This window comes from Eptesicus fuscus, chromosome 15, assembly GCF_027574615.1.
Source record: "Eptesicus fuscus isolate TK198812 chromosome 15, DD_ASM_mEF_20220401, whole genome shotgun sequence".
Lineage (NCBI taxonomy): Eukaryota > Metazoa > Chordata > Mammalia > Chiroptera > Vespertilionidae > Eptesicus > Eptesicus fuscus.
Genome location: NC_072487.1, coordinates 61,662,201 through 61,681,473, shown reverse-complemented (window position 1 = coordinate 61,681,473; position 19,273 = coordinate 61,662,201). Strand labels below are relative to the sequence as shown.

The following is a 19,273-nucleotide window of genomic DNA, read 5'->3' as shown; positions in this document are numbered from 1 at the left end:
CTTTTTACATGCTCATTGACCATTTGTATATCATATATATATATAAAACAGCTTTATTGAAATATAATTCACATACCATATAATTCACCCATTTAAAGTATACCATTCAGTGTTTTTTAGTATATTCATAGAGTTGTATAATCCTCACCACAGTCAATTTTAGAACATTTATAACAACCCCAAAAGGAATATTGTACTCATTAGCAGTCACTCCCCATTTTGCCCAGATATGGAACCACTAATCTATTTTCCGTAGTTACAGATTTGCTTATTTTGGACGTTTCATATAACTAGAATCACATAATATTAGTCTTGGTCTTTTATGACTAGCTTCTTTCATTAGAGTGTTTTCAGGATTCATTCATTTTGCAGCATGTACATATCCTATCTAATAAAGAGGGAATATGCTAATTGACTGTCACACCCTCACAAAGCTGGCGGCACCCACAGCCAATAAGGAGGGCATAAGCTATTTGACTCTCACTCCTCAAAGTTGGCGGCGCCCACTCCCCTCAACCCCGCCGGGGCGGCAGGTGCGTGGCATAGCCAGACCCGTCCCCCGGAGGCTCCTTGCACCTGCATCCAGAATCTCCCAGTCCCCTCAGACCCCCAGCCACCCAGGGCTGGCCCGAGGCGCAGGCAAGCCTCGGATGGCGGCTGCCCAGCTTCCCAGGGCCACCCAAGGCTCAGGTAACCAGGGCTGGCCAAAGCTTGCGCTGCCAGAAGTGGCAGCAGCAGAGGTGTGATGGGGGCATCGCCTTCCCCTGTTCACCGGGTCACCTCATGTCCCTGAGGGCTCCCGGACTCTGAGAGGGGGCAGGCCAGGCTGAGGGACACCCCCCCTCCAGTGCATGAATTTTCATGTACCTGGCCTCTAGTGTTATATGAAGTACTAGAGGCCCAGTGCAGGAGATTCGTGCACTCGGGAGGGTCCTCATCCCAGCCTGCGCCCTCTCGCAGTCCAGGAACCCTCAGCGAGTGGGCCTAAGCTGTCAGACATCCTTAGCGCTGCCATGAAGGCGGGAGAGGCTCCGGCCACCACCACTGCGCTCGCCAGCCATGAGCCTAGCTTGTGGCTGAGCAGCGCTCCCCCATGTGGGAGCACACTGACCACCAGGGGGCAGCTCCTACATTGAGCAACCAGTTGATCTGCTGTTTGGTCGATTTGCGTATTAGCCTTTTATTATATAGGATTCATATATTTTGTCAAATTGTTCATTGGTTTTATTTTAAAATTAAGTTACAGGAGTTCTTTATATATTTTGGATACTGTTCTTTTTCAGGTATATGTAGTGCAAGTACTTTCATTCGGTCTTGGCATGTAAGTTTTGACCCTTAGTGTAACTGTTACCTCCCAAGCTCTAATTTATTGTAAGTCTACTGGCAATAGGGATTTTCTGGAATTCCTTTTGCTCAGTAACCTAGTTTTAGTAGGAAAAAAAAGAGGTGCTGGATTTTTATCCTTTAAAAATTTTAGTTTATTCAGATCAAAAATTGATTTTCAAAGCAGTAAACAAAGTACTGGGTTAAATTATATTAATAAGAACCCATAACTAAAAGTTTTCCTAGTAGAACACTCATTTTGTCATGGAAATCATTTGGATATTTTTATTTTCTGTTTTCAGCCTGGCTAGACCATAAAAGTTGTTCCTCACCTATTGTACTTATGAATGAGGAATCTACAAGTGGTAATTTATTACTTCAACAAAAAAGTCCATCTCCAGCAGAAGTACCAGATCTGTGTTTTTCTGATGAATATAGCTCTGTTAAAAGTCCAACAAAAGAGGAAAAACCAAAGGATGATCAAGAACTAGTTAATAGAATAATCCAAAATAATGAAAATAAAGATTGCTTGGAACTTGACTGCACAGAACTAGCCACTGAATCAGCTTCCTCTTCAAAAATTGAAAATGCATCTTTTAAATGCAGTAAAAGGCGGGAGAATCATTTGGACCTTTTGAGTGACTTTATTATGATGAGAAATAAATATGAAACTTGCACCTCAAAGACTGAAGTCACAGATAGTGATGAAAAAAATGGTGGGTAATTTAGTAATATTTTGGCATAGATATGATAGCTTCAAGGGCTAAATATATAATTTAGTATAGGCTGGTGTGGCTCAGTGGTTGAGTATCAACCTATGAACCAGGAGGTCACGGTTCGATTCCTGGTCAAGGCAAGTGCCCGGGTTTGCTGGCTCGATCCCCAGTGTGGGATGTGTAGGAGGCGGCCAATCAATGATTCTCTCTCATCATTAATAATTCTATCTTTCCCTCTTTCTTCCTCTTTGAAATCAATAAAAATATATATATTTTTTAAAGATAAAGAAACAAAGCTCTTCCAGGTAGAATATATTATTTTTCACACTCAAAGAAAATGTTATTGATTCATGATATCTATTATGCATGGAGAAAGATATGGATATAGAAACAGATGTACTAGTAGTTATGTATTTAAAATGTTTTAAGTTACATTTGAAATTCTAAGCAAAGTCGCTATTTGTAAAACTTGCTTTCTACAACTTAGCCATACAGATTCATAATATTTCTAACTTTTTTTCTTTTTTACCATTCTGCCATTCTTTTTTTCTTTTAGATGAAAAAGAAATTTAAATTATATTTTAATGTATACTAAGAACACTTTGCCCGGTTAATAGCTTAGTCTTTTTAACTTTACCAGAGACTTTCTGTTTGAGTTAACTGTTTTACATTCTGCTTATAACCATATCAAAGGTAGTGTAATGTGTCATATCATTTTACTTCTAGAATATGTTTGATATAGGTTACCCAGATGAAATAACTATGAAAATATTTATGTGTAAGAGTTAGAGTATACTTAGGTCTTACTATTCCATATATTATTTTTTAAATGTACTTTTATTGATTTCAGAGAGGAAGGGAGAGGGAGAGAGAGATAGAAACATCATTGATGAAAGAGAGTCATTGATCAGCTGCCTCTTGCACGCCCCCTAATGGGGATGGAGCCCACAAACCAGGCATGTGCACTGATGATGAATAGAACCTTGACTTGCTGGTTCATGGGTTGATGCTCAAATACTAAGCCACTCTGGCAGGGCTAAATAGTTCAATTTAATAAAATGTGTTTCAAAGAACTTTAACAATGGTAGTCAATTTAGAAGAAAATGTTTAAGTAAAGCAACATTAAGTTTCTTCTGAACAATGCAAATGAATATTTTTGTCAGAATTTCAAGATAAAGAAGAACATTCTTTGACTCGTCAAGAAGAAAGTCCTATTGTTTGTACTAATAAAACTGTAGAGAAGATAAATCAGGAAAGGGGAGCAGATAATGTAATTGAGATTCAAGCATCAGGTAAGCTATGCTTTTTAAAAATATATATTTTATTGATTTTTTACAGAGAGGAAGGGAGAGGGATAGAGAGCTAGAAACATCAATGAGAGAGAAACATCGATCAGCTGCCTCCTGCACGCCTCCCACTGGGGATGTGCCCACAACCAAGGTACATGCCCTTGACCAGAATCGAACCTGGGTCCCCTCAGTCCACAGGCCGACGCTCTATCCACTGAGCCAAACCAGCTAGGGCAAGCTTTGCTTTTAAGATACATTCAAATTAAGGGAATGTAAAAGCCCTTTCTGGGGTATCTAGCATATCCTCATTTTCCATGTAACTTTGTTTACTTGTTTCAGATATTTATTTATTTCCACTTCTACTTTCAAGTTATTTCCAAACTTGGAAGGCCCTATTCACTGCCTCTGTCTTCCCCTTTGTCCTACCCCAGTCCACTAAGTGTCATTTCTTCTTTTAAACTGCTGCTTCCTTTCACTCTTCAGAAAAGAGCAAACGGCTCCAACTCTTGTTCTAGTCTCAAAAATGATCTGCTAATGGTTGCTCTATCTATTCCCTTACCCCTTATCAGGGTGATGTAAATACGTTATTATTGAACTCCATACTGATTACATTTTTTGTTCTGCTGTAAAGAAGAATATACTTTGACTACTACAGAACAGCCTGCTTCGGGGGTGGGAGCCCCAATGGGAGTAGAGGGCATCAATGGGAAGGGGAGAGGAGGACATATGTAATGCTTTCAAAAATAAAGATTAATATTTTTAAAAAGAAAAAGTACAAAATGATTTAAATGTTAGAATCCAAAGAAAGAGGACAGCCTGCTTAAGAACATTATGCTCACTATTAAAGTCATTAAGAAAGTATATTACTAGTTCTTGAATATCCTTTCATTCCTTTGGTTCAGTTTTATTTATGACCTTTAGGTGATTATGCAAATCTTTAAAAATTATTATTCTAGTGGGAATTTTGTCCCACCCTGTATTACTTGACAGGTTCCTAGAAACAATTTGTCATTGTTATAAATTTGTTTGGCTTAAGGTTGTAAGCTAATAATTGAGGGAAAAGAAAAAAATTGCAATTCTCTTTATATGGCTCTTCATAGTTGCAATGTTGATTTAGTTACTGAATAAATCCTTTCTAATAAACAAGATAGCCATAAAATTATATTAACTCTATGGGGGAAGGTGTTTTGTTTTTACTAGCTTCTTCAGCATAAATATCTTAAAATAACCTCTATACAATCTTATGTACAATATCATGATTTTTTAACTCAGTAAAATTTAGATAGAGTCCAGGTTTCCATGAAGTAACATGTTCAATTGGTTTGCCAAAAAGAGCATACAATCTTTATAAAAACACTCCCTTTAATGCTTTCACATTTACAGATAGCCAGTGCCACGCGTACTGTCTCCTAGAAGCTGCAGCTACTCCTATCTTAAAAAAACTCGGGTGCCTCTGTACTCTCCCTGTTGCCAATTGGAAATTTGCCACCGTTCTTTTTGACCAAACAAGATTCCTCTTAAAGGAACAAGAAAAAGTAGTAAGTGATGCCATTCAGCAAGGTGAGTGCAAATAAAAGTCACATTATTTAAAAAGATATTAATTTATGGATTATATATCAAGTTAGTAAAAATATAGAATATGCAAAAATTAGTCTTGGATGAAGGCATAACTGCAATTCAGCATATAGCACCCATACACAAAACTGGAGAATCAGCTAAGTAAGGGAGAAAGGGTAAGAAATATAATCTGGCTTTGCTCCTTAGTGAAGCTCCATTGACATATACAGGGTGGGGCAAAAAGTAGGTTTACAGTTGTTTGTATGGAAAATAATACAATAAATAATAATACAAAAATAAATTCTGTGTTTTGCATACTCACAGCTGTAAACCAATTTTGTCCCACCCTGTATTACTTGACAGGTTCCTATTATAGAAACTAAATTGACCCCTATTAATGTTAGCATATGAACCACCTTGTTTCCTCCCCAAAAAAGGGAGAAAGTAAAAAACAAAAAACAGATTAAAGTCCATTCACAATGTCTGGCATCCAGTCAGAGGTTATCAGGCATTGTAAGAGATAGAAAAACCAATAATTATTCAAAACCAGTAATAAATAGAAAATTGTAGGAACAGCCAGAAGAAGAAAAGATATGTTGCATAAGAAAAACAAGGATAAGGGTGACATCAACTTTCTTGTCAGAAATAATGCAAGTAAAAAGATAGTGGAGTAACATCTTTAAAATACTGAAGAAGTCCTGGCTGGTGTGACTAAATGGTTAGAGCGCCAGCCCCCGGACTGAAGGGTCTCAGGTTTGATTCTCAGTCAAGGACATGTACCTCAGTTGCAGGTTTGAACCTTGGCCTCATCGAGGCATGAGTGGAAAGCAACCAATTGATGTGTCACTCTCACATCTATGTCTCTCTCTCTCTCTCTCTCTTTCTCTTTCCTCTTCCCTCCTTCCCTCTACTCTCTCTGAGTCTCAATGGAAAAAATATTCTCTGGTGAGGATTTAAAAAAAAAAAAATATATATATATATAAATATATATATACATACACACACACACACACACACACACACACATATATGTATATGTGTGTATGTATGTGTGTGTGTGTGTGTGTGTGTGTGTGTGTATATATATATATATATATATATATATATATATATCCTACCTAATAATAGACAAATATGCAAATTGACCGTACCGTCGCTATGCCCACAATTGGCCAGGAGGCGCAGGGGACGGGACTCGGGGTGGACAGGGTGGCTGATTGGGCTGGCGGAATGCTGAGCTCGCGACGCCAGCGGTGGCGCGAGCTCAGCATCTGCGCCATGGCTGTGCTGCAGCACAGAAGGGGCCTCTGGGGCAGCGAGCTCACGTCCCACCGGGGACCATCAAAAGCAGGGGAGCTGGGTGCCTGTCCGCTCAGGCACCAGGCCTTTCAGAAGCCTTCGCCACACCAGAGGCTTCTGAAAGGCCTGGTGCACCAGCGGACAGGCACCCAGCTCCCCCGCGACCGAAAGCAAAAGCATGTAGTGGACCCTATACGTGCATGATTCAATCATTCACTGGGCCTCTAGTATATATATATATATATATATATATATATATATATATATATATATATATATATGCTGAAGAAGAAAAAACCATCAACCTAGTTTTCTATACTGGGCAAAAATATATTACAAAAACAAAGGTGAAATAAAGATGTTTTCAGCCATACAAAAGCTGAAATAATTCATGAGCTGCAGACTTACACTGTAAGAAATGTTCTCCTAAGGGGAGGAGAAAAATGATATCAAATCTGGTTTCTCTGTTCTGTTCTCATCACTTCCCGGTCATGAGAGACTTGTTTCCACAAGTCCTTCCCAGGGCAGGATATACGGTACTACCCGTAATTGGTTATTGATCCTATTGCCTCTTGATCCCCAATAACTACTACATATTTGCCTCATCTTTTTTTTTGGGTGGGGGATGCAGACTGTAATGGAAAAATAAATTTTTTTTCCATTTGCCTCATCTTTTTTTATTAGATCAGCATTTTTCAAACATTTTAGCAGAACTCTTTTCAAATAAGTATTTCATGGGATTCCTCTATATAAAACAGAGAAAAGTAGAGCTTCTCTGGTTAAGTTAGGTCAGTGGGTCTAGAATGTCTCACTTCTGTACACAGTGAAATCCAAGCTATCACCCTCAAAAAGCTGTGGAGCTGTGTGGTCATGTTAATTAGACAATTGGCCTGTCCCTGTGAATACATCTCTTGTTCAAGTCATATCTTTAGACAAATATTCCCAGGTGTCTACCTCCATTTGAAGGTATTGCTTTATGTTCTCATCCTCTACCTTTATTTTAACCAGTTAGCAAGTTATGAGTTTAATTTTCTTCTTGTTTCATAACTGGGAATCATTTACCTGTTTTCCCACCAAGAGTAGAAATAATTTGAATGTGCTTTGGAAGCAAAATGAGTATGAACTCTAAGGTTAGCTACCTGGGTTTGAATGCCAGCCCTACCATTTATTCACAAATTGACCTTGGATAGTTACTTAACCTCCTTAAGACTGTTTCCTTATCCATAAAATAAGATTCATAATAAACTTGCCTGATAGGGTTATTGTTCTAGATTTAATGAAATAACCACCTTATACACAGCCTGGCACAGAGTAAGCACTCAGTAATAAATATTTGCTTTCATTGTTAAACATTCTGATACATATTCTAAAATTCTAATATATGTCCTAAGTTTTAAAATACATTTAAATATGTTTTTGCTTACTTAGGTACAAATGCTGGAAGAGAAATGATGTTTAGGCATGCTGGTCTCTTACACCTTCTGGTCACAATTCGAGATGTCCTTTTAACATGTAGCTTGGACACAGCACTGGGTCAGTAGGGAAATTTTTTACTTTTACTTTTCTTCCTATTGAAATATTTCATCTGAAATAACTTCCAATTTTGTGAAAAAGATGTCCCTTATAAGAAAGTATGTAGCTTCTTTTACTTCTATGTAACACCTATCATTGCCTAAAAAAAATAAGTTTAGGATTCTCTCATCTAGGCCTGAATTACAGAATCCTAATGGCCTTATCAGATTTGATTGTATAATCATAATCATCACTAATTTTTAGTATAAGATGACATTTCCCATATACATTTTAGGCCATTATGTCTGGGGCTTTAAATCTTTGCTAGATGAAATATGACTAAGTTATTAGTAGTAATACCTTTTGCAATTTTTTAATTGTGTGTGTAAATGAGGGTATAAACTACTTGAGTGATAAAAATAAAACTAATTTGAATGTGTTGAAAATTTTATGATCCTGAAAATCTTTTCTAAATTATCAGAATCTGTCTTACTACATTACTGCTTTAAGCCCCTTATTGCAGAATTATTGAGCATAATTCAGTAATGTTATGTTTATAGGATTATGTTTTATAATTTAGAATTTTTAAACCTATCCTATATAATAAAAGCCTAATATGCTAAGTGTCCGGTTGTCCATTCAACCAATCAAAGCATAATATGCTTATGATATGCTAAGGCCACTCAACTGCTTGCTATGATGTGCATTGACCACCAGGGAGCAGATGCTCCGACTGGTAGGTTAGCTTGCTGCTGGGGTCTGGCCGATCGGGACTGAGCTAGATGGTTGGACATGCCTTGGAGCCCTCCTGCGGTCCCTCCCAGGCTGGCCAACTTCCCATGTCCTTCCCCAACCCCGATCGTGCACCTGTGGGGTCCCTTGGCCTGGCCTGTGCCCTCTCACAATCCAGGACCCCTCAGGTGATATCAGAGAGTCAGTTTCAACCCAATCCCACAGGCTAGGCCGAGGGACCCCACTGATGCACAAATTCGTGCACTGGGCCTCTAGTTTGAAATATAAAGTGAAAATAAATTTTCTCTTATTTCTGACCGAGATGTTTTCTCTTATCTGTGACCCAGACAAATATTTCTCTAATCCAAGGTTTTAGAGATAAGTATTAAGCAGTAGTAAGCTATAGTTATACTCCCTCTGCAACCAGAGAGTTATAGTACTTGGCTAAATATTATATTATCTAGCCAAGTATTAGAACTAAATTATAGTTACTCTTAGAGAACCCAGCATGGTGCTTTTCCTTTCTTTTCCAATTAAACCACTTGGGTGTTGATGCTGGATCAGGCCGTCTTATCTCCATCCTCAGACAAGTAAGGATTGGGAGCTATAGCCCTAATTTACAGAACCTAGAATTAGTATAATGGTATAGTGTCACATGCCCTTCTATTTAGTTCCTGTCTTCATTAGTATTTCTGGCTTCCATAAAAGACTATCAGTCCCATTAACACTCAGGCTGATGTTAAAGCATAATCAGATTCTAGCATATCTGAGCTCCCTGTGCTATAGAGAGAGTTGTGACTCACCTATGCTCAATACTAATCAAAATCTTGGATTAGAGATTATGGAGGATTGCTTGAAGCATATTCACCTTTAGGTACTCTACAATTTACCCTAGGATTAGGTGAGACCATTGAGAGCTATATACATACTTGAATTGTTTTTGCTTCTCAAAGAAATGCATTTACTAAATTAAACTTTGGCATTACTATTTGGCTACCTTGAAGAATATTATAGCCCAGCTGGTGTGGCTCAATGGTTGAGCGGTGACCTATGAACCAGGAGGTCACGGTTCCATTCCTGGTCAGGGCATATGTGCAAGTTGTGGGCTCGATCCCTGGTGCGGGGAGTGCAGGAGGCAGCCAATCAATGATTCTCTCTCATCATTGATGTCTCTATCTCTTTCCCTCTCCCTTTTTCTCTGAAATAAAGAAAAAAAAATTTAAAGAGTATTATGAAAGTAAAATCCTTGTTGGAAAACTAACTTCGTAAGCTCTACATACCAACCTATAATGAGTAACCTAACTGCCTTAGTCCTTTTTAGGGGAGGGCTTTTTCACTCCTCTAAACTTCTTGAAATCAAAGAACAAGTTAGGTTGTTCTCCTTTACTTCCCTCTCTAGTGGCAGAAGAAGAAAGGTCTGTGTGGGTCTAGCTGCCTGCTCTGCTCCTTTCCAGAATTCTGTCTTTTCTCACAGCTTTCAGTTTGCTACCTCTCCCAAGCTAGCAAACTGGAAGATTCAAGGGTAACGATGCAGAGTTTCAAACCAAGAGGATGAAAGGAAATTTTAATTCTTTTTTGTCCATGGAGTTTCTCAAAGAACAAAAGGTGCCCTCCCCCCAATTTTGTTTTAACAGGATACTTGTCAGATGCAAAAGATGTGTACAAAAGCATTTTAGGCTCCTATTTGGATGACATTTGGAGACAGCTAGAGATTGTACAGTTTATTAGGGAAAAAACGCCTGAAACGAACTACAAAATACAAGAATTGAAATGTCAGATATTAAATCGGATGCAAAGGGAACAGCAAATTAAGGTAAGTACTGGAATAAAGCAAATAACAGTAATTAGCTTAAACAAGAACTGGGTGTAAGATAAATTTCTAAATTTAATTTTGAAATTATAAAATAGTCTATACTATTTGGTCCCTCAATAGTTTTCTTCTAAGCTAACAGAACAAAATTGGGTCCACAGAAAGGATGATTTGCATAATTATTCATATGTCTTGAATTTTTAAAAACAATTTTTATTATATACAGTTTTTTATGGATTGATTCTCCAAATCTCAAAAATGGTGTCTTGTTCTTATAAGTATATGAATGTTGTCTGGTCCTTGTAAGTTCATGAACATTTACCAATAATAGAACTATAATAATTTATTTTTAGAAATTGAGCCAAAATCTCATCTTATGTGATTCTACCAAAAGAACAACAACAACAAAACACTTAGTTTATGCCTAGGATTATATTGGAAATTTCTGCCCACCCTACCTCAAGCATATGAACATACATTAATAAATATTTAAGAGAAAATATTTTAAAAATATTTACAAGCAGAAAAGTATTTCAAATGTTTTACATTAAATCTGGTTACAAATTTGGCCTTTTTCTTCTTTTCCCTCTCTGTCCCTCCTATATTTTTATCCCCAACTTTATGGTTACTTGGTAACTTGCTTAAGTCATTAAAATAAATTAAAATAACCAGCAAGAAATTTAAAATTGAAATTGATTTGTTGTCCCCACTCCACCCCTAAGCCAAGAATATCCTACTGCAAGATATTTTCCTCATTAATATTTGACCTTACTTTGTATTTAAGCATATCTTTTGCAACATATCTTTTGTAATTGTATAGCCATTAGTTTCATAACCAATTAAGTTTGTTATTTTGTCATTGTAGCAAAACTATGAAAAAGAATAAGCAATCAGATATACATTTATGAGAAATTCTTATTTTTGGTCAGGTGCTGATTATAATAAGAATGGACTCAGATGGTGAAAAACATCTACTCATTGAAATCCTTAACAAAATGGAAGGTATGCAATTTTAAATTATGCTTCATTTGCTAACATGCTTAAACATAAAAATGTATTGATCTAACCAAGTTTTAAAATTAAGATATAATTAACATACCATAAAATTTATTCTATAAAAGTAAATAAATCAGTGATATCTAACCAGTTTTTAAATCAATCTGGACTATAAACCTGCAAAATATAAGTATTCTATAATGTACTTATGTGAACATTAAATGTACTTATATGTATATTATTAATTGATACCTTTTATTGAATGTCTACTAGTTGCTCAATAATAGTGACTACTTACAACTCTATGAATAGGTTTTACTAACTCAATTTTACAATTAAAGAAACTAAAGTTCAAAAAGGTAATGTAGCAAGCCAAATCTCACAGGTAGTAAGTGTGGGAATCAGAATTTGAACCTCAGTCTCTCTTGTTCCACTGTCATTCTTCAGTTCATTCTTTTACCCTCTACGGCTCCTCTGCCAGCCATTTCCACCTTGTGTTATGGAACCCACTGCTTATATGTAAACTCTTTTTCACTTCTTTGTCTTAAGTAGAACCTAATTTTCCCCAAGATCCTTACTAGTACCAAAAAGTTAGAGCGATAGTTAACAGTTGTAGGGCTGAATCTGCCACAGATATCTGGAATCTGGGTACAGTAATTGGGGAAAAAAAATTTTAATTAGGAAAATGCTGAGCAATGTTAACATTAAAAACAAAGGGATCTGGGTAACCAAAGGAATTTTTTATTTTGTGAAGAAGTTGAGAAAATATTCCTGCCCCACAAAGAAGAATATTTAAACCTACTTAATGGGGCACCTTTTCTTTGATGTCACGTAAGATATATTGACAAATTATTACTGTACATATATTTCTTCTTATCTAGGCTTTACACTATTTCCCTATTTCTTTTGGTATTTGGAATTATATCATCACTATTAGTATTTTATTTCAACTAGGTCTGCTGACACAAAAATATTGACTTTACACACTGAAAAATGTTTTTACTCTCTAACTGGTAACTATCCTCTATATTTAGGAGTGAGGCCCTTTTTTCTATTGAGTGTTAGAAAGTAAAAATGTATTTCCATCATTCTATGTGTTTGCAAGATCCTAGTAATGCACTCAGCAAGTAATCTGCTTTGGAATCATAGCTAACACAAATCATTTAAGGAGATTAACTTTTAAATTATATGACTTTATAAATTATAAAAGAAAAATCATACTCCCTCCTTCTTATTGCTACCAAAACTATTGTCATGTCAATTCAATCAAGTAAATGTGATATAATAAGCATTACTTTGTCATTACTACATCATACCACTGTGAACTTTAAAATCGACAGAGTACACTAATAGAGTGTAGAATTTATTTTAACTAGAATTAGCTATTCTTAAATATGTCTGTAAAAAATAAACTGTATGTGTGGATACAGAATTTTATGGAGTTTATTATATTTTGTTAAAAAGTAAGTAACATGAAATTGAAATGCAGTCTCCTGATGTTTAGTTATGTACTTAAAATTTTACCAGAGAAAAATGGAAAACTCTACCATAATTTTTAGTAAAATAAAGTTAACTGCACAGAATTGGTAAGTTTAATTTTGTTATTTTAAAATTAAGTTTTTTTATCCACTTTATTACTTTGCAAAGTAAACTCAGAATTTCCATGCTTCTACATACAAATATTGCCCATGGTTTAAACTTTCTGATAATCTAGATTTAGAAAAATAATCCCCTAAATTGTATTTTAAACAGTTTCCTTGTTCTCAGATGTTTCATTCATTTTTGTGGTAGTGAATACGTGACACACTTTAAAAATACACCTGAACAAAACACTGGGGAAATCTTTCTTTCATTCCTCCTTTTTTCCAACAGGTTTAACATTGACTGTCTTACAGTCGAACAAAAGAAAAGATTTTCTGGAATCTGAAGGTGTTTTAAATGGGTAAAAATTTATATCTTCATCTATGGGGAGCAAACATACGAATTCTCCAGGAAAAGCACAATTTCTCCTAGAATTTAACTTTAAAAAAGAGGTTTAATAAAGTTAATGTCTCTACCCTGTACCTGAAAAATGCTTCACATAGAACACTTTAATTCAGTTCATTGCCTTGTGTTATATATTTTGTTGTCCAGAAATTTAGTTCAATCTTGCTTTAATATCCCCAAATTATCATTATAATTGTTATTGTCAGTACAGAAAGTGCCTATTTAGACTTACCAGTTTTTATGTTTAGCTTTTTTAAAAAAATATATTTCTTTCCTTTGTTTGGGTTCTCCTTCTTCCTAGAGTACATTTTTATAAATTCTCTCAGTGAGGTTCCGCTAATGATAAAGTTCGTGTCAACTTGACTAAAAATGTTTTTATTTTGCCTTATTTTGTACGAAATTATTTATTCCTAATATTGGATCTAAATAATAAAAAGAGAAAATGTAAATCAAATAGGAGCCCATAAAAGCTATACATAAATACCTTTTAACTTCTATCTACATTGCTCTGGGTAGAAAGCAGTGGTAGAAAATTTTAATTACAGTAAGTGCTGTTATATGACATTTGAAGATGGAAAAGATAACTTTATGATATTTAAGTATTCACCCTTTTGGTTGTTAAATCGCTTATGAAGCCCATTGAGGGGAAAAAATAACTGCACTTCATAGTTGTCAGGTAATACTCTGTTATATAGATTCTCAAAGATTAAAACCTCACATTTGTAGGAAAATGAGATTGATTTCTCATGATGACTTTGTCTGTTATGGATAAGACTCAGGTAATAAAATTAAGGTCTCTTGCTTTTGAGGATGTGAAATAGTCTACAGTTGTGTTGTGTGTGTGTGTGTGTGTGTGTGTGTGTGTGTGTGTGTGTTCATGTACATTTTTATTGATTTCAAAGAGGAAGGGAGAGTGAGGGAAAGATAGAATCATCAATGACAAGAGAGAATCACTGATTGGCTGCCTCCTGAATATCCCACACTGGGGATCGAGCCTGCAACCCAGGCATGTGCCCTGTCTGGGAATCGAACCATGATCTCTTGGTTCATAGGTAGGCACTCAACCACTGAGCCATGCCAGCTGAGATACTCTACAGTATTTTATATTTGAATTGAAAAAAAAAAAACACGCAAAAAAAGCTATGACCATAAAAAAATAAAAATAGATTAGCACAATTGGAGAACAAATAAACAGAAAGTACACCAGTGCTTTTCCAAGATAAATAGGCATAGATTAGAGAAGAGTAACATAAGCCAAAAACAGTTATCTTTTAGCATTCCAAGTAAATAACTACACAAGTATAGTTACATTTTCTTGGCTTTTTTTTTTTTTTTTTTGGCTTTCTTTTGTCTTCAGTACAAGTTCCTGTGTAGTGGTACCTAATCAATATATTGGAGCAGATTTCCCCTGGAGTAATTTCTCATTTGTGGTGGATTACAATTACGTAGAAAACTCTTGTTGGACTAAACACTGTGAACAATTGAATATTCCATACATGGCCTTTAAAGTGATGCTTCCAGACACAGTTTTAAAGAGTAAGAATATAAACTAAATTTTTTTTTGTTTCATTAAAATGAAATTTCTGTCTCTGTTTCTTATCTGTGGAAAGAGAATAAGCTATGGCATGAGAAGACTTGAGTTTAAGCTCTAATTGTATCACTATCCATGTAACCTTGAACAAGTCCTTTAACTATCTCATATTCATATTCCTCATCTGAAAAGCAAACTTTACCGATTATATTTGTCTTCATCCCTTTAACTTCTAAATTTTACTTATAATGGCATAATTTTATTACAATATATGTAATATCAATCTGATTCTTTTATTCAATAGTATTTTATTGAATTTTAGAGAAAAATTATGTTGGATAATTAGCATGTTGACTGATTCAGAAAACTTTTAATAAGCAACAAAAATTATGCACAAATACTTAGTAAAGACTCTAAAGCCACTTTGGTTTCTTTGCATTTCTCACTTCACATGACTAAGGTTGTGAATTCTCAGACCATTTCATTGAAAAAGCCCGTGGAGTTTTACTTCTAGTGCATCTCTCTGTCCATATTTGCCATAAATTACTTTCTATCTACCTCAAATATGAGTGGGAAGTTTGAATTCTGAGTCATTTCAACTCAATTCTAAAATACACCATAATTCTTATCTAGAATCTTTGATATTTAGAATTAAATGTTAAATTGATTAACCAATTAAAGAATGGGCCCAAGAAAAGATAAAAGATAAGTATTCTTGTTTATATTTAGAAGCTTATTTCATTCTCTCAAAGATGAATTTAATCAATCAGTTCTTTGTTTAGGCATTTACAATGCTTCAATTCACTATTATACTCTAAGATAAAGTAGTTTTATATCTTATATATCTTGATATACTTGTTCTAAGAAATTCAAATTCCAAGAAGTAAAATTAATTGCTGGGTCAAATGTATACACACATTTATATATTGCCAAATATCCTTCCAGAAATGCTATTCCAATTTATATTTATGCAGAAAGTGTGAGAGGATCCTTTTCCCATATCTTTACAATAAGTCAGCATTATTAATCATTTAAATATTTGACATAATTATAGGCAGAAAATATTTTATAGTTGTGTTAATTTGCATATCTGATTATTCATATCTTTTCAGATGTGAATTGATCTTGTATAGCCATTCTTTTGTAAGTTGCCTGTTTATGTCCTTTGTCCATTTATCTATTGAGGCATTTATTCTTTTCCTATTGATCTGTATCATTTCCTATAGGTTATTATACATAATTTTAAATTTTGATCAGTATATTTACACAGTAAATGTCCAATATATATTTAAGTAAATAAAGCAGATTTTAATATTCTGTTAGATAATAACCCTATTTTTTCTTTTTCATTTTTCTTTTTAAGTGAGTGTACATGTGTGAGTATAGATAAGCAAATATATAGGAGAAAGTCTGGAAGTATGTACTAAACTTTGTTTAGGTATATAGTAGTTTTAGTAAAATCTGTTAACTTTTCTTTCTAGGTAGTAGGATAACATGGTTTTTATTTTATTCCTCGGGAACTTTCTTTATTCTGACTTCTGATGTTTTACAGTAAATATGTTTTTATTTTTATATGACTCCTTTAACATATACCTTGAACATGTTTAGTAAAAAATTAGGAAGAGCTGAGAGATGAGAAAAAAGAGAAATATTTATAAATTTTCTGTTATTTAGGAAACAACTTGCTGGATAGTTTTGGTGGTTTTCTTTTGGAAATCCAGGTTCCATATGTGTTGTTTGCATCTGAAGGACTTCTTAATACTCCAGAAATACTTCAGTTGTTAGAGTCCAAGTAAGTTATAGATTTCGTAACTTTAGCAAAGTATATATATATATATATGTGTGTGTGTGTGTGTGTGTGTGTGTGTGTGTGTATATATATATATATATATATATATATATATATGCTAAATATTATTCTATACTAGAAGCCCAGTGCATGAAATTTGTGCACTGGGGGGGGGTGTGCCTGCTTCCTCTCACAGTCTGGGAGCCCTCGGGGGATGTCCTACTGATAGCGGGGAACGGGCCTAAGCCAGCAGTCGGACATCCTTAGCGCTGCTGTGGAGGCAGGAGAGGCTCCCGCCACCACTGCTGCACTCACCAGCTGTGAGCCCGGCTTCTGGCTGAGCGGTGCTCCCCCTGTGGGAGCACACTGATTACCAGGGGACAGCTCCTGCATTGAACATCTGCCTCCTGGTGGTCAGTGCACGTCATAGAAACCGGTCATTCTGCCGTTTGGTCAATTTGCATATTAGACTTTTATTATATAGGATTATATGGTACTATTTCAGATTCAAGCCTGGTATTATGTCACACAGGAATAGTTTTCCAGAAAGCTTATGTCAGTGTACATTTCTCTGTCTCTAGTACACCACAATAATTATTAAATATTATTTTTCAGTAACATATATCAATTTTGTGAAGAAAATATTTCATTATTGTTTAAATTTATATCTTAATTGTATTTCTTTTGGTTCTAGAAAATAACATAATTCACAGACTTATATATTCATAACTTTGGGTCATTGAGAATGACTATTCTAAAAAAAAAAAAAGAATGACTATTCTTATTTAGAGGACTTTAAATACTGCCTGGGAAACAGGACTATGAGGGTCTAAATGAAGTTTCACATTTTTAGAACTTTAGTTCTAGGTTATATCAACACTGAGAATTTTAAAATCATATAAAACACTTTATCAAGACACACCGTTGTCATAGTGATGTTAGAACTTGGGCTTTTTCTCAAGGAAAGATGACTGTGCTGTGACCTTAGTTAAAATGCAGATTTACTTTCTATGCTTTTGTTTTTATATCTCAAGGCTATGGGGCATTCACAGAAACCTCTGAGCTAATAAAAGGCAGTTTAAAAAAAGGGTAGTTAAAACCTAAGTCAGTTTTAAGGAGAAAGAAAAGAAAATTCTGATAAATGCAGAATGTTTAGTCTCATAGCATGATGTTTTGGTTTCATTAATTATTATTTAAAGAGCAGAATAAATTGGCCAATATATTTGTAATAGTACTGTGGTCAGTAATACTTAGCAAAGTACCTACGGCAACACAGCCAATGAATTTGTCATACATACTGAATAAATCATAATTTCATATCTCAAATTGATAAAATTGAATAAATTGATGTATAAGAGAAAAAGCACAGTAGTTCAAATAATTTTATATGCAGAAGGACAATAGTTTTTCTTAAAGAATTTCCTTAGCCATTTCATTATGTCACCCCCAAATATTGTATTTTACAGCTATAATATCACACTAGTGGAGAGATGCTGCAGTGAGTCGATGAAATTCTTTGGAGGTACGGAGTGTTATGTAGTAGTGACAGTTGATGAACACACTGCCATAATTTTGCAGGTAAAACTATACAATAAAAAATAAATCAAATAAATTAAAAATATATATAACCATGCAATTTTATTATTAGCTTTACTATAGAGAGCTTAACACGATCTATTAATGATTTTTTCCAAAACTTTGCAAATGGGCCACAAGTGCCAAAATCATGACTGTGAAAAATGTCTATTACCAAGCTTCTTTGATGCTTATAATTTTTAACATACTTTAAGACAAAGCAAATATAGAATCTTTGATGTTGTATATTGTCGTATTTTAAAATGTATTTATATAATAATTATAGTGTTGAAAACTTTAAAAACTAAATCCTAGCCACTATGTTTCTTAAAAGGGAGCAGTATTTTAGTCCATGATTGGTAATATGGGATTTCCTGTGAGGTAAGTTGGAATTGCCTATAAATAGCTGGTTTTTAACGAGAGATTGTCTCTTAAAAAATCCATATAGTTTATAATTTAAGATATGAAAATTCTTATCTGAATCTCCTTGATGTTTGCTTAATTGAAGAAATCAGTTTGACGGTATAGAATAGAAATTAATGAGAAATATCATGAGCAAATGTTAACAATATAATAATTATATGATGGAAACACAAAGCTCTGTTAGAGGTTTTTTTTTAAGGATTTGTTTTTGTTTGTTTAATATATTTTTATTGATTTCAGAGAGAGAGGGAGAAGGAGAGAGAGAGAGAAGCATCAATGATGAGAGAATCATTGATCAGCTGCCTCCTGCACACCCCACATCGGGACCAGCCCACATCCGGAGTCTGTGCCCTGTCAGGGAATGGAACAATGACCTCTTCATAGGTTGACACTCAACCACTGAGCCACGCTGGCCAGGCAGAGGGATTCTTAAAGAGATACTGTGTCTTGCATTTTTAAGGTTCTTTAAAAAAGCAGTTATTTGGGGAAAATATTGTTTGGGAAAACTGTTTTAATCACTTACATAAGTTACTATTAGAGTAAGCCACTTCCTGAATTATTTGCTCAATCAAAGATTGTGTTAAAGGAAAAAGAGAATTCCAGACCATTACATAGAGATTCCTAGAAGCACATTAAGTACTGCTTTCTCATCTTCCTTAAGGAAGCATTTGAAGCCAATTATCTATTTTAAATATAGTTTCTATAGCCTTTAGGAGTAGCCAGATCCCTAAATAC

The 19,273-nt window shown here is 34.8% G+C and overlaps 1 protein-coding gene across 1 annotated transcript in view; it reads left to right on the top strand.

Annotated features, from left to right (window-relative positions):
• Positions 1-19,273, top strand: part of SHOC1 (shortage in chiasmata 1) — a 62,637-nt gene that overhangs the window by 33,304 nt on the left and 10,060 nt on the right. Inside the window, exons 12-21 of the mRNA XM_028145835.2 lie at positions 1,626-2,039; positions 3,203-3,331; positions 4,712-4,888; positions 7,613-7,717; positions 10,063-10,241; positions 11,168-11,240; positions 13,107-13,176; positions 14,578-14,756; positions 16,426-16,543; positions 18,007-18,118. Coding sequence (XP_028001636.2) covers positions 1,626-2,039; positions 3,203-3,331; positions 4,712-4,888; positions 7,613-7,717; positions 10,063-10,241; positions 11,168-11,240; positions 13,107-13,176; positions 14,578-14,756; positions 16,426-16,543; positions 18,007-18,118 — 1,556 coding nt within the window. The remainder of the gene's footprint in view (positions 1-1,625; positions 2,040-3,202; positions 3,332-4,711; positions 4,889-7,612; positions 7,718-10,062; positions 10,242-11,167; positions 11,241-13,106; positions 13,177-14,577; positions 14,757-16,425; positions 16,544-18,006; positions 18,119-19,273) is intronic.